This window comes from Magallana gigas, chromosome 5 (genome assembly GCF_963853765.1).
Source record: "Magallana gigas chromosome 5, xbMagGiga1.1, whole genome shotgun sequence".
NCBI lineage: Eukaryota > Metazoa > Mollusca > Bivalvia > Ostreida > Ostreidae > Magallana > Magallana gigas.
Window position 1 is genome coordinate 17,856,946 of NC_088857.1, and position 22,830 is coordinate 17,879,775.

At 34.0% G+C, this 22,830-nt stretch overlaps 3 protein-coding genes across 5 annotated transcripts; 2 read left to right on the forward strand and 1 right to left on the reverse strand.

The window, feature by feature from the left end:
• The first annotated feature begins 529 nt into the window (after window positions 1-529).
• LOC105345568 (uncharacterized) lies at window positions 530-6,873 on the forward strand. The gene is made up of 2 exons (XM_011453758.4): window positions 530-1,387; window positions 3,529-6,873. The coding sequence occupies exons 1-2, from the start codon at window positions 1,176-1,178 to the stop codon at window positions 4,469-4,471; spliced, it is 1,155 nt and encodes a 384-aa protein (XP_011452060.2). The 5' UTR covers window positions 530-1,175; the 3' UTR covers window positions 4,472-6,873.
• LOC105345567 (nucleobindin-2) lies at window positions 6,095-18,085 on the reverse strand. 3 transcript variants are annotated; one of them, XM_011453755.4, is made up of 12 exons: window positions 17,951-18,085; window positions 17,541-17,688; window positions 16,902-17,009; window positions 16,340-16,466; window positions 15,402-15,496; window positions 14,860-15,045; window positions 14,392-14,482; window positions 11,391-11,449; window positions 10,768-10,950; window positions 10,164-10,289; window positions 9,442-9,798; window positions 6,095-8,361 (listed from the first exon to the last, which is right to left on the reverse strand). In XM_011453755.4, exons 2-12 carry the CDS (start codon window positions 17,649-17,651, stop codon window positions 8,062-8,064), a joined length of 1,743 nt encoding a protein of 580 aa, XP_011452057.3. In that variant the 5' UTR covers window positions 17,652-17,688; window positions 17,951-18,085; the 3' UTR covers window positions 6,095-8,061. The 3 variants fall into 3 exon arrangements, with proteins under 3 accessions (XP_011452057.3, XP_011452056.3, XP_011452055.3); XM_011453754.4 differs by lacking the exon at window positions 14,392-14,482 and adding an exon at window positions 14,234-14,324 and having other exon boundaries at window positions 16,304-16,466; XM_011453753.4 differs by having other exon boundaries at window positions 16,304-16,466.
• LOC105320064 (3-ketoacyl-CoA thiolase, mitochondrial) lies at window positions 18,070-22,670 on the forward strand. The gene is made up of 11 exons (XM_011417830.4): window positions 18,070-18,204; window positions 18,689-18,864; window positions 19,422-19,553; window positions 19,709-19,825; window positions 20,237-20,384; window positions 20,506-20,565; window positions 20,803-20,918; window positions 21,019-21,121; window positions 21,520-21,617; window positions 21,938-22,092; window positions 22,301-22,670. Exons 1-11 carry the CDS (start codon window positions 18,189-18,191, stop codon window positions 22,380-22,382), a joined length of 1,203 nt encoding a protein of 400 aa, XP_011416132.2. The 5' UTR covers window positions 18,070-18,188; the 3' UTR covers window positions 22,383-22,670.
• The last annotated feature ends 160 nt before the right edge of the window (window positions 22,671-22,830 follow it).

The window sequence follows — 22,830 nt, forward strand, 5'->3', positions numbered from 1 at the left end:
TAATACAAATTGGCCATGTATTTTAATAATGAGACTCGTTTTCGTATTTCTGGCATAAACGAATTGCACTTTTATTTTATGTCATAATTACGTTCAGGTAAGGAATTTAAGTGGACCATGCACACTACATTATCCCACACCCCTCCAAAAAAAGAATTATTAACATAGAATGGATCAATATGTATTCTGTTGAGATTGACATTTCTCCTGTCGATATTGTTCATTTTGTTCTTATGCTTTTGTACACATTCATTTAATTGTCGATCGATGTTTGAAAACTAAATTTAATAATTGTGCCAGAATGTGCAACGTTTATGTCAATAAGCTTCGGGTTATAATAATAGAATCTAACATTGGGCAAAATCGGATAACTTAGTTTATGCAATTTCGATTGCTTTGCATGTGTACTAGCATTTCAGCAACTAAGTAAAGGGTCCCAGACCCCCTCCCCCCCCCCCCCTTTCCGCCAAAGCGTCACTCGTAGTTTGAATTTTTTTAAAAAGGGTTTCGTAAATTCTCCAGAAAGAGCACATCATATTAATATCAAAACACGCGTGAATGTTTGAACTTTTAGACGTGTAAATTAAAACTGTAGAACAAGTACACGCCACTGTACCAGCGTATTGGCTTTGGTAATTAATATTCTAACAAAGTGATTAACTGGTTCCACGGATTGATATTGCGTCGGATTAAGATTATTAATACTGGTAATTCCAAGCAACATAGGACGGCGTTAAATCGCCGGTTTTCCCTTTCGCTTTGTTGACAGTCACAGTGAATCATTGATACATGGAGTACAAGTCTCTCTCTTTGACTCATGAACAAATATTTTTTTAACTGCAGGCTTTGACCATCAATTTAGGAATTGTTTTTAAATTCGATCGACTCTTGTTAATTGTGACTTATTTCTGTATTTCGTGCGGAGGAGTTGTTTTAAAACGACAATGTTGAAAGTTAATGAGGGCGTGTTTCAAATCACCGTTCCATGCAGGTAACTGAAAATGGATATCACCCGTGATTCAGCATCAACATAAACGTATTGTTTCTAAAAATCATTTCTTAAAAAGTGTCGCCTTTTATTAGATGGGCGTTGAACATTTTTGGAAGAACTTTTGTTGAAAATAAAAATAATATGTGAAAAAAAGGAAAACGTTCTTTGATAAGAGAGACCCAGAATGGATACACTGTCAGGTCCTTCGGGGGTGTCGTTGAAAAGACTGAATATAAAGAACAATTTGGCGGATTTGTATTTGAAGAAGCAGTTGGATCAGTATAAGAGAGAGAAGACTTTCAGTATTTCTCATATCGACAGAGACAGGTTCGATACGAGGGATTTCTTGAAACAAGTCCAGAAGATCGAGTCGGACGATAACCACGCCGCTGTCACGTAAGTTCCTAAAGTATCAATCCATGTCAAATTTTTTACTTAAGTTCCTAAAGAACCCTTCACTGTCACATAAAGTCCTAAAGAATCGTTAGCTGTCACGTATGTAGAGCTATTCACTGTCGCGCTATCGCTTAAGTTCCCATCATGCAATTCCTTCACTTTCACGTTAGCAGTTTCCACCGATTTCGTCACTCTTAGTTGCCACGTAAGTTCCCATTGATTTATTCACTGTCAAGTAAGTACCCATTGATTTCTTCACGGTCACGTAAGTTTCCATCGACTCCTTCACTGTCTCGCTGTCTTGTAAGTTCCAATCGACTCCTTCACTGTCTCGCTGTCACGTAAGTTTCCACTGACTCCTTCACTGTCTCGCTGTCACGTAAGTTCCCACTGATTTCTTCACTGTCGCGTATGTTCCCTTCGACTCCGTCACTGTCTCACTGTCACGTAAGTTTAAATCAACTCCTTCACTGTCTTGCTGTCACGTACTTTACCATCGACTCCGTCACTGTCTCGCTGTCACGTAAGTTTCCATCGACTCTGTCACTGTCTCGCTGTCACGTAAGTTTCAATTAACTCCTTCACTGTCTCGCTGTCACTTAAGCCTTCACTGTCTCGCTGTCACGTAAGTTTCTATCGACTCCTTAATTCTCACTTTGTCACGTAAAATCTTAAAGAATCCTTCACTGCCACGATGTTACATAAGTCCCCTCGATTCCTTCAATTTTATTTAAGCTGTTCCCGTAGATTTCGTCACTGTCAGGCTACCACTTAAGTTCTTTTGATCCTTCGCTGTCACTAATGTTTCTAAAATAGAATCCGGCCAACACATAAGATCCAACAGAATTTTTAAAGTAACGTATGCTCTTATCAAACCCATATACATATAGTAAGTTCCCTGATATTATAATTCACTGTCACGCTATTAACTTTTAAATTCTTACAGAATCATTAACGTTCACAAAGTCACGCAAGTCCCTATCCATTTATTCGCTATCACGTATTTTTTCTATAACCCTTCTCTGCTACGCTCTCAAGTAAGTTCCTATCAAACCTTTTGCGGTCACCAATTCCACTTTACTTCCTATTGTCACTTAAGTAACTGTTGTGCCAGCCACGCGTAAGTCTCTATCAAATTATTCGCTGTCATGCATTTTTGTGATATATCAACCTTCGCTGAAATGATGTCACGTGAAGTTTTGTATTATCCGTCAGTGTCACGCCGTCAAGTAAGTTCCTAGAGAATCCTTCACTGTTACGTATATTCCTTTATCATCATTTGCCGTCACACTGTCATGAAAGCTCTTGCAGAATCACTGAAGTCACTGATATCTATTGTATCGAACTTTTCATGGTATAACCTGTGCGACTCGTTGAAATTTATCTATGACAATATTTTTGTTTTCTTTTAAAGAAAATTTATTCGTTATTTTACAACAACAAATAATTTTGTTGCTTTAGAATTTTGAATCGCGTTATTTGATACTTGGACAAATTTTGTATTGGAATTAGTAGCATGTTTGAAATTATTTTGACATTTTATTTCCTGTGTAAGATAAGTTGTGAACTTTTTTTTCATAACTCTTTCAGTTTTTTTGGGGGTCATGCAATTTAAACCGCCATGAAATCGGTTACGAATTACAAATAAAACTGTTTTTCACGTCGTAAGTATTATCAAAAAACGTGTTTTGAATCGGTTTAAGGGTTAAATGTCAAGAGGGTAGGGATAATGTATGTAATAGCCCCAATCTGACTTTAGCCTTGGTCTTAGTCATAAGTTGTTTTGTAAAAGTTGTTTACCAGATACATTGTATTTCGTGATTTTAGAGGAAGGGAAGCTAGTAATCCACCACTGACCTAAGGGATCTTGCAAATATACAACAAATATTTTATAGACATCTAAATGAGATACCCCGGTATTACGAGATATATTAAGTTAAAATTAACAAGTGGGCTTTGGGATAATCCCATGAATACATGGCCAGTTGAATTTATCCAATGACTTGTAAAATAGACAAGTGTTACTCTGATCATGAAATGATCTCTCGTAAAAAACGATAGAAAGCTTTTATATATTTTCGAATTTCAAAGTAAATTGGCATGCCAAACATTTACATCGGGTCGTTTTAAATGTTTTACAGATACCTGGGACGGGAACCGAATCCTGGCTACAAGGAACGCCTCTCTAAGATCAAAGGATCATTAGAATCCTTACCAACAGCCGAATCCTCAACTCCAGCCCCAGTTACAACTCCAGCCCTAGCTAAGTCTATTGTTGACAATGTCATCAAGGAAGAACCATCGCAGCCATCGTGTAGTCCCTTCGTCAGTATCAAACCTTCCACAGTACCGACAACACAACGAAAACCAGAGGCACCGTCAAAGAATCCTACCATGCCAGAAATCAAGATATCTTGCCCGTCTCCTGCGGGCAAAGAGGTGCAGAATGAATCGAAACCGGTTCAACGACCGGGAACGTTGCCTCTTCTTGGGACAACTTTGACTAACAGGAGAGGGTCTGTGTATCTCCAAATCGCGGCTGTTTTAAGTAGCCCGGATGACGCTAGTGTGTCGTCTGATGACTTGGAATCCGACGAGGAGGAAACTCCAAAGAAACCGAAGACTATTTCGTCTCGAAGAAAATCCTTCATGGCATGGATCACCGAGAAGAAAAAGGTCTTTCCCGCCCTTAAACAGGCGGGTAAAACGTCAGAGGCGGAGATCCGTAGACAGTCGTTTTTCTCGTGGGTAGAATCCAGAGAGAGGGAGAAAGAGAGGGCTCGGCAACTCGCTCTTGAAGAAGTAGACGAATTCGACGATTTTAGTGAAAATTTGGACACGAAAATACAACCTCGAGTTTCTAGTTTAAAACGCAGTGAAAGTTTAAACATCAACCCATTCAAGGCAAAAGCGAGACAGTTAATGACAAGTTTTCGTTTTATTCGCAAAGAGCCCCTTGATGTAAGGCTGAAAAAGTTTTACGCAAAACTGGAAGAAGTCAAACGGCGAGATGCCATGGCTTTGCGGGTGTTGAGTAGGAATGGGTGTAGAAGTGTGCAAGATATTCGAAGTCCCCATGTCTGATCGACTCATTTTTTTTGCTTCAAAACACACGTTTTATTTTGTTCTTGTGTGAAACCAAACCAAGAAACAGAGGAACGGCATGTTCAGCAGAACAAGGTTGCGCATTTCGTTTTTGCATTGCGAGGTATGGAATTCTGGCGAGCTCTTGCGGTTTATGACATCTCTGAATTACCTTAAACGAGTCGTCCCCCCTGATCTTGGTCTTTCGGTTGCCGTTCCTTTCAGCTATCACAATGGTGCTTCTCATGAAAATTCGAAGGGAAGCATCGAATTTGTCGAGAAGTTTTCACAGTCGTTTTACATATTTTTTTTAAATTACAATTCAGTTTATGTGATGTGCATTGGATTTCACAGTGGATTCATACATTTACTTTGGACAGTTTCAAACTCAGTTCTATATATAACTAATATAAGTATCATAATGATTTTTTTTATAACATATTGTTATACAAATGTAGAAGGGTATTAAATTAATTTTCTGATATTACATCTTTACACATGTATGTAAAAATACAGTCTTAACTTATTATGGAAAAAAACTTTTTTCTTTTTATAGAAAAACGTTTTTATTTCACTAACAATTGTCAAACTTTAAGGGTCATCATTCGTGTCGCTTAGTACTACATGTATTATTAGTAAGAAAGTACATTTTTCTGTATTCTAAAAAATATATAAACGTCAAGTGTTGTGGACAAAGTGTCTCGGTATCCCAGTGTGGAAAGCGGAAAATATGTACACTTTTCCCCCTGAGCGGGTGTTCGAATCATACTTGAGGATGTTCCCATAAAGTTAATTTTGCGCTTGTACTCCTTCTTAAATTAAACATTCATTTTTTGTTGCTAACATCTACTTCTAAATCCCAAAAGAAAATAAAAAACGACAAAAAACTACATGTTTATACCCTGTAATGTCAATGGATAACGCGCTGGTACCAGAATCGAACCGTGGAATCATCATTGTTCGTGGGGGGCCAATGTTCGTGGCTAACACTTGCCCACGAATTTACACCACCAGTGTATATAAAAGCATTGGTTTAGTATTTAATAACGAAATAGCACTACTAATGAAATTACGTCCCCACGAACCAGGAAACTTTTAGATACCCAGGAACATTGATCCATGACGAATAAAAATGATTCCACAGTTTTGAATTATGCTGTAATTATTTTGAAAAATTAGATATACATGTATAAAGGAATAAAGTAATAATATTTTTATCGTTAATAAAAACGAATATATCTTCGTGATCCACTATCAAATATTTATAATTTACATCTTTTATTCTAAATGCATGAATAGCTGCCATTACACGCATCTGCCATTTACTTAACTGGCACAGTCATTAACTGACACTACCATTAACTGACACTGCCATTATCTGACACTACCAATAACTGACACTGCCATTATCAGACAGTCATTAACTGCCACTACCATTAACTGACAATGTCATTATATGCAAACGCCATGCACAAAACTACTGAAGCTATTTGTACTGAATCATTCACCTAAATGCTTAAATGAATTCATATTTTAAATTTTAATATTTTTTATTTTTGTTGTTGATGTTATCATAACACGTTCCTGAACTCTTGATAAAAGAAAAACCCAAACAAATACAGATTAAATTATTCATTTTTATTTATAATTCCATAAACCAAAGCCTTATGGTTCAACCACCCTGTGATTTCGATGAAGACTGGACATCGTAGATATGAACTGTTGAGAATCCCATTACGATGAGTGGGACTGATTTCTTTATAACGGAAGGAATTCAAGACAAATATGCATGCACAGCAACAATACACACGACACTTGTCCAGAAAAAAATGATTTTTTGTTTATAAATTATGGGAAAAAAATTACAAACTGCATTCCCTGGACATGTTATAAAGCCCTAGAGAATTTCATTATCAACATTTTTAGAATAATACAAAAAATCCATAATGCCAAAAAATTCAGATTAAAAACGAAAAGATGTAGCTAGGTTTTAAGGTATGGAATGTGGGAAGAACAAATTGACAGAGTATCACAATACAACAAGGTAGACATTTTGAGAAAAAAAAATTACGGAGATCAAAATCTACTTGCTAATAAGTAATTTAACATGAAAAAATTATTCTAAAAAGATTTCATTGACTTCTCACTTAAGTAAATCAGAATCAAGAAAAAAAATCCACCACAATTTGAAAATTTCAAGATAAACTACAATGAGTGAATAAAATATTAACAATCAATGGAAAATGAACTGAGAGATAAAATCTGATGTATACATAAAAAAAAAATCAATTTCTCTATTATCATTAGCCATATACAGTGTACTTATGAACATGTTACACTAGAAAACAATTAAAACAAACAAGTAGATTGTAACATAATCCACAATATATGTAACAAACAAAAATAGGACAAAACAATGTGGATAATATATCTTCATTCTCTACAAAATACGACAAAATGTCTACGTTACACGTATTCTCTCCATAAATAAACAAATGAAAAAATAATTTTAGTTACTAGTGATATACATCTTCATGCATATGCATAAGCTACCATTTTCATGATGGTTTCAAAAGGGGGAATATCTGTGGCGTTTATTTTCTTGTTCATAATACATATACATCATTTACCGGTAATTGAAAATCAAATTTTCTGGCACATCTAAAGTAAAATTTGATATCATTTCAAGTAAAAAAAAAAAACCATGTAAAAATATTAAAGATTAATCAACAATCAGACAGACTTCCAACATGTATATGATATGCCATCTTTTAATTAAGATACGCACTCCTATAACTGGCAACCATTTAAATTTTACTAACTTTGATATTTTTCTAAAACAATATATTAATTATGGAAGCTATTGCTTCTTTGCACCATAAAGATTAAGAAAATAGTGTATAAATGGTTATTTTCAACCCATGTAATTTTTTCTTGTCTACACTAGCGCCTTGTTTTGACCCGTCTTGAATTCACCTATACGTGTTTAAAGGGAGATTATTTTCAACATTGGAATACTCCCCTCTTAAATTCGCTCACTGGCAAAAAGGGCAAAAATAACATAAGGGCAAAAACTTCCCTGTATACAGTATATCAGCACATATGATGTATGACTAGATCTATATATCGCATGATTTAACTCTGTGCAACCATTTTTGGCACTCTATACAAGTACACTTTACCCAATCGAAATGTAAATGGTTTTTTTTTACTTGCTCCTTATGCATTACATGTATTTCATTAACATTAAAAAAAAAATAAACATAAATTTTGTTTACTTTGCAATAAATTACATCCACATCTGAATTATTTCAGAACCAAATAACTGTCTTCCTATAACAATTCAACTAACGTTTCTGCTCTTGGTACTTAAAAAAATATACATGTACGTATATACACACTGAATAATGCAGGTGGTCAATTTCACTAACATAGCACCATACACTCTTAATGCATTCCTAAATTACTTGAATATTTTGTTCTGGTGATATCTTAAAGAAACATTTATGCAAATCAAGATGTAGTAAGTCTTTGATCATTTTTGGAATAAAATTAAAGCCAACCAAAGCTGTGTGATCACACTGGGCATTCTAAGCAACAGGCTTCTGATCGTGTCCTTGTTGTTGCTGTGCCTGTCCTTGTTGCTGTTGTTGCTGTCCTTGTTGTTGCTGACCTTGACCTGGAACCTGTCCAGTCTGTTGAGGCTGTCCTTGTTGAACTGGAACTTGTCCTTGAACTGGAACTTGTCGTTGAGGAACATCTCGTTGAACTGGAACTTGCCCTTGAACTGGAACTTGCCCTTGAACTGGAACTTGCCCTTGAACTGGAACTTGTCCTTGACCTGCTTGTGCTGGTGGCTGACCAGCTTGCTGAGTCTGTCCTACTGGAGGCTGTAAAACAATTATTAGTCCATTACATATACTTCAAGATTAACATCCTAACATTCACTCATCTCTGTTCATATGCTATAATATGCTAAACTTGACTTCAATTGCAATACACTATTAGATTAATACACTATTACATTATGGTTATTAAAAAAATCAATTGTTTTTCAAAGATTTGTTAATTATCTAAGGATAATTCAATAAACTGTGTCAAAGCTTTCAAATTCAATTTCTAAACAGAGGCTTAACGATCTCCGAACCTTAGCAATTTTAGATAACTCTTTTTATTTGTACCATAAATCTGCCTTTTATGTAGACAAATTTAATGAGTCTTGTACTTTTAATATCACGCTTAAATATTCAACAAGCTGTTTGGCTTAGTGGCTCCACAAAGACCTACTATATAAAGGTAAATGGGTTCAAGCCACCCATACAGTTTTTGTTTTCAAATTTGATCTCAACTTGTAGATTTATTCCCTTATATCCATTATTGCCAAATTTGTAATAACTTCATAAAATGCAAGGATACCATCCAAAAAATTCTTTTTATTTTATTTATAAAGTTTGAAAAATAAATAACATTTCTATGATGAAAAAAATACTTTGAGGCTGAGGATGGGGAACCTTAAATAGCTACCATTAGGGAACATAATTAATTTTTTGTTATATCTTTTTAAATACTGTGGTTTCATTAATATTCAAGGGTATCAATTTTCGTGGATAAGGAGAAAATCACAGTTTCAAGGATATGTAAATTCGTGGTCAATGACCCCATCAATACAAAATGTTAATAGAAATAGCATTTCAATGAACATTTAATTTCGTGGATAAACTTACAAACGAAATCAACGAAAATTGGTATTCAACGAATATTGATGAAACCACAGTATATGTTATGATACAATTTTCCATTCTATTCTTTGGGCATTGAAACTGGTTTTTTTAAAAACATTATTCAAACAAGGAAGAAATATGCAAGTACCAGTAATAATCAGTAACAAAATGAGCACACCTACCCAGTAATGTACAGTATATATAAATTTAGAAATGGAATAAAAAAAATCTCAAAAGCTATCTTCTAACCTGTCCTCCAGTCGCCTGTTGCTGTGCACTGAATTGAGCCTGCTGCTGTGCATGAGCTTGTTGCTGAGCCTGGAGTTGAGCCTGTTGCTCAGCATGGAATTGGGCTTGTTGCTGTACATGAAGCTGAGCTTGTTGTTGTTGAGCATGGAGCTGGGCTTGTTGTTGCTGTGCATGGAATTGTGCTTGCTGTTGTTGCATGGCAGCAACCTGGTCAGGATGTAACTGTTGGGGCATTCCATGAGGGGGCATTCCACCTTGTGGGTGCATTCCACCTTGCCGTGGCATTCCTCCCTGTGGATGGAATCCACCTTGTTGCATTTGCATTTGTTGCACATTTCCAGGATGAGGGGGCTGGTTCTATAAGAGTGAAGGTATAGGGGATTAATGAGAGGTTCAGTCAAAGCAGGGAGAAAATTACCTGCTTTTTTGGAATGAAGTGGACAAACAAGTTATTATTGAACCAGTCCATAACTATATCCTTCTACAAACCAAAATAACATAGAAAAGAAATTCAGAGTCATGATTCACTATTTCCAAAGCAGATTCTGTTTTTATACCTCTGCCAAATTCCCACCCTTTAAAAAAAATAAACAAACCAAAAGACATTTTTTACAATCATGACAACTAGGCCTAACTACAGAATTCTTTCTGTGTATAAGTGAAAATGAAACTGCAGAGATTAATATTTTAAAGTTACATAGAGAGTTATGATTTTTACTCACCACAAGTCCTGGCTGGGCATGGCTGTTAAAGGCCCCCTGCTGCCTCCTCCTCTCTTCCTCCTCCATCAGCATCCTCTCATATTCCTTTAACTCCTCCTCAGTGTATTGCTCCTCATTTTCTAAAGTCTGTGGTAGAATATCAATACATTAAAATGAACCACCTGTCATTTTTTGTGTATAAAATAAAATGGCTTGAAATTTTCTTTTTAGTAGGTACTTATTTAAAGAAATTATTTGCAGGAAAAAAGTCAAACATTTTATTTTCAATAATCTCTTAAATTTATAAAATTTCACATCAATATGTACATGTGTCCCATTTTCATTTTCCTTCATAAACATACACACAAAGCAGGTTTTGTTTAACTTACATTCTCTAGCTTTAAATATAAATTTTTCTATCTATGTTTACATTTTTCATTTTTTTCACTTTTAATCATAGGTTTTTCAAAACAAATTTTTAAAGGTATATACAAGTTTCACAATGAATTTTATTGGTTTTTTTTTCCCTTTAAGTCTGTCATTCTTTACTTGCTACTATAAATGAAAGAATAAGAAGCACAAAATTTGTAGCGGACACTGAACTCTGAAGTAAAAAGGCCCTTACATCCCAGCCCTCATCCTTGTTGAACTCGTCCGACTTGGTGTACTGCATGAACTCGTCCATGCTGACCAGCTTGTCTCCATCCTTGTCTAGCTCCTTCATTACGTGCTCTCTCATTCGCGACATTTCCTCATATCTCTCCTCCATGTCGTCTTCAGGGTTATTGGGGTCATACACTTGGTCAAGCTGTAAAGATAACAGATATTTATAGGTAATCTTGCACATTTGACGTCATTTTTGGGGGTATTTTTATCACCTGTACTGTGAATATTATCAGCATGTATAATGATTGTTAGAAAAAATTGCTTCATCTGTATCACATAAGACCTGTACATTGAAAAAAAAATTGCAAATTAATTCAGCATGGCACAATTTGATCTGAGGAATTTATTTCATTTTGTTAGTAATTGTAAAAATATTTTGGCAAAACCTATACCTATACATTCTGATGCCATTTTTGCACATGACCAAAAACTTATCTATTCAAAATCTTTATTATCATAATGAAAATTTTGAAGCATTGTTGAAAAAAGATATACTTGTATGCACTAAATTTAATTTAAGAGCTGGCTAAAATTAAGTCAAATCCAGTATCGCGCACTAAGCAAAAAAAAAGTTGTGCTTACTTCCTTCTGAAACAGTGCTTCTATTTCTTCTTCATCAAGTAATTTGTTTCCATCAAGATCTACAATGAAAAAGTTTTGACTCAACTACATGTACATTGTATAATTGCAAGGTCAATATAATTAATCCTAAACCAACTAACTCAAACAATATCACTGTGCTGTCATGCACTTCAAATATATCAATACATGTGCTAAATCCATTTCCCCAAGTGCTGTCATTGATCTGTATATGTAGGCAAAGCCATACATGTTAACTCTACCGATTTACGCGGAAGTCTACCGCTTTTTAGCTCTGTCTCCCGCCTACCGCTTTTATTCTAAAATCTACCGCTTTTCTTCAAAATACGTTCCTTGTTTTGGTAGAAAGCCATTTTGGAAGCCATTGTGGTCAAAAATTCTCGTCGGGTTTGAAATTAGCGCGTGACTTTGAATCGGAGGCACACAAAGGCTTTATATAGTCGCTTGGATGACAAGTTTTCAAGCATGTGTTTTACATTGAACGATGAAAAAGGCCACCTCCCGTGATTACATTAGTTACAAGACATGTCGATATTATCCTCGCAATGGAAAAAGAAGCTTTGCAATTCCACACGTGGCTTTAACGAGGATGGAATATATCTTTTAACTTGGCCATAACAGTAAACTTGACTTACAATTTATTGAATGCTGCATTTGTAATAAATAAGCATGTAAACATCGTTTTGATATTGAAAAAGAACACATGAATTCCTACTAGTTCTTACTTCTCTTATATGATCAATTTTGGCAACTTAACCTATTTTTCTGAACAAAGGTAATTGTTAATTAAGGGCTCTGCACTCATTGACAAAATATTTTTCCTTAAAAATAGCTTACCGGTAATCATTATAATGGTAAATGCATACAAACATTTTTATTGCTAGTGTTAATATTTCTAAATCTCAAAAGTCTTATATATTTTAGTTGATATCGTTAATTACTAATCAGAAACCCTTACTACATATGTAGTACATAAAAATCTGTGCTTTGAAATATACGCGAAAAAGGCCGCGCGCGATGCTACCGCTTTTCGGTTTAAAATCTACCTATTTTTCATCACTGTAGGTTAACATGTATGGCAAAGCTAATAAAAATGCACAATTCAAATACTTGTGCAGGTATATACAGAACATGTTCTAGCAGACATGGCATTGTTCTTATACAATGATAAACAAGCATTTAATTTCATAATGAATTATCATATAATTGCTGAATTGAAATTAAGTTCAATTACAGTATGCATTGCAGCTCTTATTTATTTAACACTTAACTTAAAAAAAACTCCTAAAAATATTGTTCAATGGAATTTATACCCTATACATCATTGTTTTTTTAAACATTATATAAATAGTGCCTGTTAGGGAGGGTTACAGTTGAAATTGACAACCCTTGAAAACCACTGTCAACCACTGCTTTGTGACGGTTGACAAAGGTTTTCTTGGGGGTGTCAATTTCAACTGTTACCCTCCCAAACAGGCACTATTACCTATATAATACTGAATGTCTTAATTTTAAAGAAGACTTTATAGCTGACAAGAATTATACGACAAACTGTATGCACATAATTTATCATATCATAATTTATGCGCAGGTAACAATTTGTCATATTACTTGTTGCCAAGTGTGTTGCTAATGCTGAGGTTAATGCACCAGATTATAAACTGCATCTAAACCAATCAGATTTCAGCACTTAACATGAAAGTAAAATAAACATAAGATATAAAGCAACATTTAACAGTGCATAATTCTGGTTTTAAATGCTTCATAAACCCTGTTAAGAAAATCAAGAATTTTAAAAATGTAATTCTAACGTTTTATCAAAAAGGTGCAAAACTAAAATAAGTTTCAAAATTAGATTACTCTATATATTAGGGGAATTTGGGTTTGGGTTAAGTGGGGTTATTTCTTGAATCAGAAATACCAGTTATTCAAACAAAACAAGAAAAAATTAGCATATCATTGAAATAGCATGAATGTCTTGATTTGACATTTGGAATACAAAGCATTTTTTATAAAGGTTAAAAAGCCAATCTATCTCTACTCAATAGAATTTACAATATTTATTCAACAAAAATGTGAACCTACTGTAAAGTTCACAACCTTGTTAATCTATAATGGGGGGGGGGGGGGGGGAGGGGGAATGCAAACTTCTTTTTATTAATAAATGAAATGTGAAAAAATAACATTTTAAAAACATACTGTTAAATAAAGGCAACAAAAATTGCATTTGCGCAAGCATAAAACTTATCACAAAAAACACCCATAAGCTAAATTAACATTCAAAACTTAAGTACCATGAAACTATATTTGCAGATCAGAAAATCAATCGAATGTACAATTTTACTTGTGTGAAATAGAAAAATTAGTTAGTTCCATCAAATACATATAAAATGCTGCTGGACTGAGCCACATGCAAAAATGCTTTGTTAGTTAAATTCCACCTGTATTTAAACATGCAACCCAACAACCCTTCTCATTAAAATCTAGGCCTCCACATATTTTTCAATTAAAGTTTAGAAAGTTTATTAGAATTTACAGGATAGATTTGGGTGGTATTGAACAATTATGGCTTTTTCACTTAATTGGCATTTTTTGTTCTTATTTTGGGTTTTCTTTGATTTTTCCCACATGCCTGTATGGGATCCAAAATTCAATAATATTTGGCGACAGAATCTTTTATATTATCTACAAAGTCAAAGTTTGTGAAATTTCTAAAACAATCTTTATAATCTAATTATTATTTTGCAAAAAAAAAAGCCATAGTTTAAGTAAAGACCCACAACATTAATTGGGAAATCTACTTATATCACATTTAAAAACGTTACCATGTTTATAGAAAAAAGTTTTGGGGTCAAAATTCTCGGGATCAAAATGGTCCTCTTTCTCCCAAACTTCTTCAAGCTGCGCTTTGCTGCCCTGTTCAAACACAAAATAAGAAAGAGCTCCAGGTTAAAAAAAGATGTGAACAAGCGGTATTATTTACCATGCTTCATGAAGAAAGTTCTAGGGTCGAAAGCGTCCTTGTCTAAGTGATCGTTTTTCTCCCAGACCTCTTCCAGTTGATCCTTACTTCCCTAAAACATACAGCTTCCACAATGATACTTTGCTCACCAAGAACAAAGAGCCAGTCGGTATAACATTTTTGGTTACTAGCTTTCACTGAAATCAAACTGTTACTGGTGGTGCTTTTAAGATGCTATACAGATATTGTTTTCAAGACATGCTGACAGAAAAACTTTTTTTTTGATAAACCCAAATAATTGAGGGTAACCAGTTTAAATGGTATACTGGTAATCTTAAGGTAAAATAAAAAATTACATGTGCTTCAGGAGGTACCTCTGTACATCAGTATTCATTTGTCTTGATTTCATATTAAAGTTTTTTATTCAACATCATGAATGATTCCTATATATGTACAGTACATGTACATTTTATCTATAGATAATCTTACAGGATGATGAAGTTTAGGGTGGTCCTTATGTTTCTTCTTCAATTCATCATATTTCTGTTCTTCCTTCTTTCTCTCGTCCTCAGGTAACTCCTTCAAGTGTTCCCGTCTCTCATGTTCTTTTTCCAGTTCATAGTTTTTAAACTCCTCTCTTCTTTGCTTGTCCAACTCATCCAAATCTTTAGTCGCCTTAAAAAATAAAGAAACTGTTCAGTGCTTTTTTAAGTATTTCAATGTAAAAGGCAAATATGCTCTGCTAAACATTAATTTTTTCACTTTCAAATCTGATTAATTAAAAAGGCACCAACTATTCAAATAGAAGAAGAAACAGTAAATATGAGGAACTAAAGTAAAAGTCATGGTTAAAATGTGAATCCCAAAGAATTTAATTTCTTATAAACATTATGTTTTAGTTCTGATAAGTTTATAATTCATTTTTAGGACCAGGGAAATGAAACTGACTTTGCTGTGTGAATTATTATACATGTAAGTGTGAATATAGCTGTAATAGTGTTTCACATGTAAGGGAATTTCAGCCTTCCTACCTTTTGAATAAGTCGTTCTAAATCTTTCATTTCAAAAGAATGAGGATTTTGCACATCAACATGGTGTAAAACTGATTCATCTATTTTTTGAATTCCTGCAAAATAACCAGTAACACAAATTTAGAAATACCCTGGTAATAAATACACTAAATCCCATTAAATCTCATAGCAATTAAAATTCAGAGTAAAAAGTACAAGGTTTAGTTTTCAAACATAAATATGATACATGTACATATATTATTCAGATTACATAGCAAGAAGGACAAGGAATTAATAGCATAAATATGTTGAAAATAAACAGGTGAATATCAACAAAGAAAACTGGTAAAGATTAAGGTAAATCAGTCAGTATAATTTCATTAGTCCTTTTCCTACATGTATTAATGATTATTGCTGAAAAAATCCTTGCACTATTAAATGTCAACAATATTTTTTGTGATTAATGATCATATTTTAATGTTGTTTATATGTATGTCAGATCTGGCACCTGAAGGCCACAGCAAATGTCAGATCTGGCGGCCAAGGACATGAACAAATTATGTGACATTTAATATTTTACAAGTCATCTTTCTTATAAAAAATAAATCCATGAACTCTCTCTCTCTCTCTTTCTCTCTCTCTCTCTCACACACACACATATCATGTGCATTTCTAAACTTAACTTTGATACTCTACTTATACACTAACCCTGTAGATTAAGAAGAAACTTGAAGTGCATTAAGTGAAGATATATCAATAAATCAAGTCTGACTAGTTGTTATCAAAAGCAAAACAATATAAATTGTGCTCTGTGAGTGTTTTTAACAAAGCAGGAAAGGATACAGTGTCAAAGATAGAGACAGCACTGCAAACAGCCAACTCCATACTATAGACTCAGGAAAATCTACAAGAAAGCAGCATACCTCCAAATTGAGCTACCAATTTCATTACATCCGTACCCTGCATTTGCTTCATTCTCTCTTTGGCCAATACTCTAAGTCTGTTCACTTCCTTCCTCTTGATTTCATCCAATTTTTCTCGTACATGGTGAGCTACTTTCTCCAAGTGCATGGCAATCTTACCAGACTACAATGATAAAATATTACCAGTATTTCAATTAAAGTTCAAGAGATGTGTTGTTAAATAAAAATTATTCGAACAAGATAGTGAATTTTAAGGGGGGATGGTTGCAATATTTCCTAAGGCCTAAAAAAAAAATAGTGTGTTTAGGGTAACACTGATGAAAAAATTAGGTTAGGTAGGTGGAGATTTTTTTTATTTTATCTATTTTTTTTGCCTGAATCCTAAGAATGTTTGTTTGTTTCAAATTTTAAAAACGTATTTTTTATTGGAAATAAGATAAAATTCACAGTCGGATAAAATCAGGCATCTAAAAATGGTAGGATAGGGCCATTTTTGTAGGTCAGGTCGGGTTACCCGAAACACACAACTTTTTTTTTTAGGCCTAACCATAACTCTCTGTACATTAATGAAATTGTACAAAAAAGATTTTTTTTAAACCTTAATGTCAGTGACATTTGCTTCTTCCAACTTTTTCCTGAATTCTGGGTCCTCTTCCAGTGTCATCACAACTTCTTTCAGATATCTGTCATAATGCAAGCCAGTGTCCTGCAAAAACACCAAAACAAATGTGAGAGAGAATGAAAAAAAAGGTGAAAGAGATGCCATATGGTAAAATTACAATCAATTATTCTGGCCAATGCAAGACTAATTTTCTGTGAAGAACAGATACAATTGTTTACACAGATGATACAATATATATAAGCTTTAACATGTTCAATAGAACCATTTTCATTTTTGTACATCTTTTTTTTTAAAATATCATATACCTTACATTAATATTGGTAAAAAATTGTGGTGTTTGAATATTATTTAAAGCACATCCTAATCCTATAAAAAATTTTAAAATTAAATACCCAGGAACATATGGTATTGTCTTATCTTCAGAATGTAGTGTTCACATTTAATATTATTAAATAATGGGATGTTTGTGACATTTTGAAAATTTTTAGCAATAAATTTGGATATTGAATTGAACACACTGCACAAGTTTATTGATTATCTCTCAGTAAGCTGGTGAACAGTGGTAAATATGATATTTGAGCATCAATCAAGGAAAAAAATATTTTGAATTCATACTTGGTCCTCTTTCCCCTCTTCTGGCTTTGGCGTTGGATTCTGATTCACAGGGGGGCAAACTATTCCTTGAATCACAAAACACACCACAAACACATACAATATGTGTGTCATGGTGAATTAAGTTTCGTTTTTGTTATTGTATATAGAGCTGGAAAGAAATGAGGGAGATATGACAATCTGTTGTATAAAAATTCTACTTAAATCAGTCTTCAGTCAGTTTTTCAAAACGTACGTCTATCTTTTCTTTGGTTCATCGAAACATTTATGTTCTCCAAAGCATGCAGAGGATAACAGCTGCTTAGGAACATATGTTCTTTCGAATTTACTCAGTAATATTTTTTTTAATTAAAAGCTCTTTTGAACGGACGTGAGTTATCAAGAAATATTTCCTTAGTTTTAAAATAGCTTACCCCAGGGTAGTTCCAAAGTGAGTGTCTTATCACAAAACAGTACAGAAATAAACGAATAACTGCTAAATGCTACGTGTTCTTATTTACAACCGGATATGGATAAATTACGTCAAAGAATTCAGGCGATCCCGATTGAATTAGTGAAGTGGAAATTTACATCGGGATCAATCTACCTGCCGGTGCACCTGCAAAGAGCCTTTCATCATTTTACTACAGACGACAATCAAAGGCAAAGAGAATGGTGTTAACAAGAGGTTCGCTATTCATATCATTTTATTTAGTATACGTGGAAGTACCTTTCGAAGCTTAACAAAGAGTTTTGGGGTTTTTATTCAATGTCATTGCAGCACAGTTCATCTTGACAATGACATGTGGACTTTGAACTTTTTCAGTTTTTGAAGCTAACACAAAACGAGTTGTCTGAAGATAGGATTAAATATAAAAAATAGAACATCGGACAAGGTGCCCTCTATTTTAACTTTCATGCTGAGAAAATGAGAAAAAAGGGTCAAATCTACTGCAGCAACTGTTAAGACCTAATGTTAGGACCTATAAACATCTACTTTCAGAGATAGACATTAACTTTTCAATCCACTTGCCCTTTAGGCAAATGAATTCAAACTCTGACTTGCCCGGATGTAAAAATTGGTAGCCCAAAAATTGATAAGAAATTTAAGTGTACATGTACATGCATGAATTCAAGCTTATATTAAAGGTTAAATCTCATGTTTGTTACAGCTGTGTCCGATGTCTTCATTGTGGCAGCCAAAAGGACTGCCTTTGGAACATTTGGAGGCAAGTTTGTCAAAACCTCCCCAACAGACCTTATGATTCATGCCTCAAAAGCAGCTCTAGAGGCTGGTAAAGTCAATCCAGAAGTGGTCAACTCTGTTGTGATTGGAAATGTCATTCAGGTAAAGATTATGATTTAAATCATAAAAAAATTAGTTATTGGATATAAAAGATTAAGCATCAACTGTGACTCGTGGTCTGACCTTTGAACAGCTATTGAACCATTAGGATTTTATTTCGATGACCACACATCTAACCCATTATCTTTATTATTGTGTCCAAAATCTTGGGATTTATTGGCTTGAAATTATTGAGAGCCTCATAGGTAATTTTCATGTTAACTTTATAGGGAGATTAATTTAACTTACGAATATCAGAAGTTCAACTTTTTGTTTCAACTTGATTCAGTTATGGAATGCCTTGTAAATGTTTGAAGGATTTTTTTTACTATTTAACAAATATGATATTATGTTGTATTTCATGTAAATGACAGTTTTAACCTAAAATGCAGTTACTTTCAAACCATTGTACATGTATATATAGGAAATTGAAACAATTAGAATTTCTATTACTGTATTGAGTATGTACCATATCAAAATCATGGCAAGTTTCATTTAATAGACTTCACCATATTGCAAGTAAAGTGACAAGGAATATTGACCAAACTTTCTCTTAACAGGCTTCGGCCACAGATGGAATCTACATTTCTAGACATGTGGGACTGAAGTGTGGGGTCCCAGAGGCAGTGCCAGCTCTGACCGTCAACAGACTGTGTGGGTCAGGATTCCAGGCCGTGATCAATGGAGCTCAGGTTAGAGCTGTGATAGTCTCACTTATATGTATACATGTATATCTATGTATTTTGATAGCCATTTATTGGGAAGGTTAGTTCTTTATGAAAGGTGTCATGCACATATATTTTTGTATTTTGAGGAATTTTAAAAGATGATTTTCTATTTTTTGTAGGAGATTATGCTTGGAGAGAGTCAGGTTGTCTTGTGTGGAGGTGTGGACAACATGAGCATGGCTCCTTATGCTGTCAGGGACATCCGCTTTGGAACAAGACTTGGAAAGGCACCAGAGGTGAATAAGAAGGGTCGACGGTTTTAGCCCTAATTTCCTTTGAAAAAAGTGTTGTATAAAGATATGGGAAAATTTTAAAGCTAAATTGTAACTTTTTCTCTACCATATTATAGTACAGAGCTAAAAAAAATCATATCTAAAAAAATTTAAGGTAGATGATCTGATGGCTAATTTATTGAGCGCTTAACCTCTTTAACATGAGATATACATGTAACTCAGTTATTTTATGAACTTGTTTATAGATGTAACCCAAGATTGTATGTACTTGAACCATACATTTATATCAAGAGGATCATCTGATTGTTTCATTATATATCAAGTTTTAAAGACTCAGTTTTTTATTTCGAAAAAAGTTATGTCCAAGTTTTACCTGCAAATACCAAATTCTATCTGTTTTTACTATCTTCTTAGATGGAAGACATTCTCTGGGACAGCCTCACAGATTCCTACACTGGATTTCCCATGGCCATCACAGCTGAAAATCTGGCAGAACAATACAAAATCAGTAAGGAAGACTGTGACAAGTATGCTCTTCAAACACAACAAAGATGGAAGGCTGGTGAGTTTAAAAGAGTTTATGCCATAAATACAAGTTAAGGAAAGGTTAAACCTTTGCAAGCTTATGAATTTTAAAAAATCTATATCTAAATTATGTTATGTGATTGTTTCATAAAATATAGCTCAAGACGCTGGAGTTTTCAAAGCAGAGATTGCCCCTATCACAATGAAAGGCAAAAAAGGTAAGTGTTTAGGAAAATTCTAAATTATTTCATGTTGATGCTGTAAATTATGTAATTAATTGTATGAATTCTGAAAATTTGTTCATTTTTAAGTGTTTTACATAAATATATATATATTTTACTTTTTCATTCTTTTCATTTTCAATATGCATACATTGTATATATGGTAATTTATCTGCCTATTATGATTAAGAATAAAATTCACAGAAGTTTCTTGTTGGTGGTTTGAATTTTCAGGACCAGAAAGCTTTGAAGTAGATGAACATCCCAAGCCACAGACTACCCTTGAAGGTTTGGCAAAACTGCCAGCCATCTTCAAGAAAGGAGGAACAGTGTCTGCCGGCAATGCCTCTGTGAGTAGAAAATTAGCTCTCAATCTTATCAAAATGAAAATTATTAAAAGCAATTTCTTGCAAGAAATATGACTGAAATTTGCTGCACTTTTTGGGACAGGGTGTGTGTGACGGTGCTGCTGCTGTAGTGGTTGCTAGCGGTGCTGCTGTGAAGCAATACAACCTGACCCCACTCGCCCGTCTGGTTGCATATGGCATCTCTGGTATTTATGTTACTGTTGAGTGGCGGAACTTTTGATTAGGCTGTCATTGCCATTTATATAGTTTTTCTTTTCAAAACTTGGTACCGTAATTGAAGTGAACTTGACATGCACCCATTCCTTTTATCTCTTCAGCTTTGTTAACCATATGCAAATGATTCCAAGTTGTTATTGTATTAAAAAAAATCATATGTACCTGTTTTCCTGATTTAACTATCAGTATTTAAGCTGTGAGTACTTGTACACCAACAGAGTATGACGAATATAGGACAATGTATTTATTTTCACACATTCACATGTCATTACTGTTGTTGCTGAGGCATTGCATACATGTACATTACTTTTGCAGTATGTCTCAATTTGTTGGTAGAGTGATTGAGATTAATTTTATTCTATTATAGGTTGTGATCCAAAAGTAATGGGCATCGGACCTGCTCCTGCTTCAAGAGCTGCCTTAAAATCTGCAGGAAAGAGTATTGAAGACATGGATATTGTTGAGGTATTTAGATAAAATGCTGTTTTACTACATATCCCAGGATAAGTCAACTACAGTTTACCATGTGCACACTGTGATATCAACATTGTGATTTACATGGATGTGGAAACATATTGGTTATATAATCATATGAGAAATCTGGATGGATAAAACCAACTTTTACTTAAAAGTTGTATGTACATAGCATTTCTGTAATTTATCACATCAGTATTTTATTGTCCATGAATGTGTACTTCAGAATTCAAACATTAAATGTGTAAAGTCACCGATTATGAAATTATTTGTCTATCAAATAAATTTGTAATAATTCTTATCTTACCTAGGTTAACGAAGCATTTGCTCCACAATATCTGGCAGTAAAGAAGGAATTAGGTTTAAACAATGACATCACCAACATGAATGGTGGAGCCATTGCTCTTGGACATCCATTGGCTGCCTCTGGGACTAGAATTACCGGACATCTTGCTCATGAATTACAGTAAACATTTATACAACTTATTTTCTCTGCAATTTGAAAGTTCTTAAAAGCTTTCTATTTTAATAGTCCCTTTCTCCATTTTGTTATTCAAATATTTATTAAAGCCAAGATTTCTTTACATGTTTAGGATATTTTAATAATATAAAGAAACCTCGCTTTTAAGAAATAATGGATCCCTGCTAATATCTCCATATTTCTCTCATTTCAGACGACAGAACAAGAAGTTGGCCCTAGGGTCAGCTTGCATTGGTGGGGGGCAGGGCATCACTGTCATTCTGGAGAAATGTTGATGGGATTGAGTTTTGTGTTGCATAACTTTTAAAATCAAGTGCTATCAAAATTACATTTAAATTGACTGTGATATGTAGCAAATTGACCATAGCTCAGGATACAAAAAGAACAAAATGTGACATTTACTACCATTCTTATGAGGCTGAATTGTATATTATCCATTCACTTATACAATGAAATACTTGTAAATGCAGTGGCACTTTCATAAATCTGTTCACTCATCTGCAATGGTGGGAGGAGAGTTAACACAGCTATTGAAAAAAAATAAAAAATAAATCCAATTATAATTTTGTGATGTTCTATTTTGAATCAATACATGTACAATGTACAAATTCTATCATATATTTACAACTTGTTACTTTTGATAAGAAATAGAACAAATGTACATTGACAAAGTCCATCTACATCTACTTTTAAAAGCCGTGTTCTTGTTGGCATACAGTTGAT

What these genes read in the sequence shown, in the direction of transcription:
- LOC105345568 (XM_011453758.4), top strand. Translation starts at nt 1,176, where the DNA reads ATGGATACACTGTCAGGTCCTTCGGGGGTGTCGTTGAAAAGACTGAAT. An exon ending in GATAACCACGCCGCTGTCAC is followed by an intron (nt 1,388 to 3,528) that starts GTAAGTTCCTAA and finishes AATGTTTTACAG; the next exon opens with ATACCTGGGACGGGAACCGA.
- LOC105345567 (XM_011453754.4), bottom strand. Translation starts at nt 17,651, where the DNA reads ATGACACACATATTGTATGTGTTTGTGGTGTGTTTTGTGATTCAAGGA. An exon ending in AACTTTTTTCTATAAACATG is followed by an intron (nt 11,450 to 14,233) that starts GTAACGTTTTTA and finishes TTTTCATTGTAG; the next exon opens with ATCTTGATGGAAACAAATTA. An exon ending in ACAAGGATGAGGGCTGGGAT is followed by an intron (nt 10,290 to 10,767) that starts GTAAGGGCCTTT and finishes ATTCTACCACAG; the next exon opens with ACTTTAGAAAATGAGGAGCA.
- LOC105320064 (XM_011417830.4), top strand. An exon ending in CCGTGATCAATGGAGCTCAG is followed by an intron (nt 19,554 to 19,708) that starts GTTAGAGCTGTG and finishes TATTTTTTGTAG; the next exon opens with GAGATTATGCTTGGAGAGAG. An exon ending in CACAATGAAAGGCAAAAAAG is followed by an intron (nt 20,566 to 20,802) that starts GTAAGTGTTTAG and finishes TTGAATTTTCAG; the next exon opens with GACCAGAAAGCTTTGAAGTA.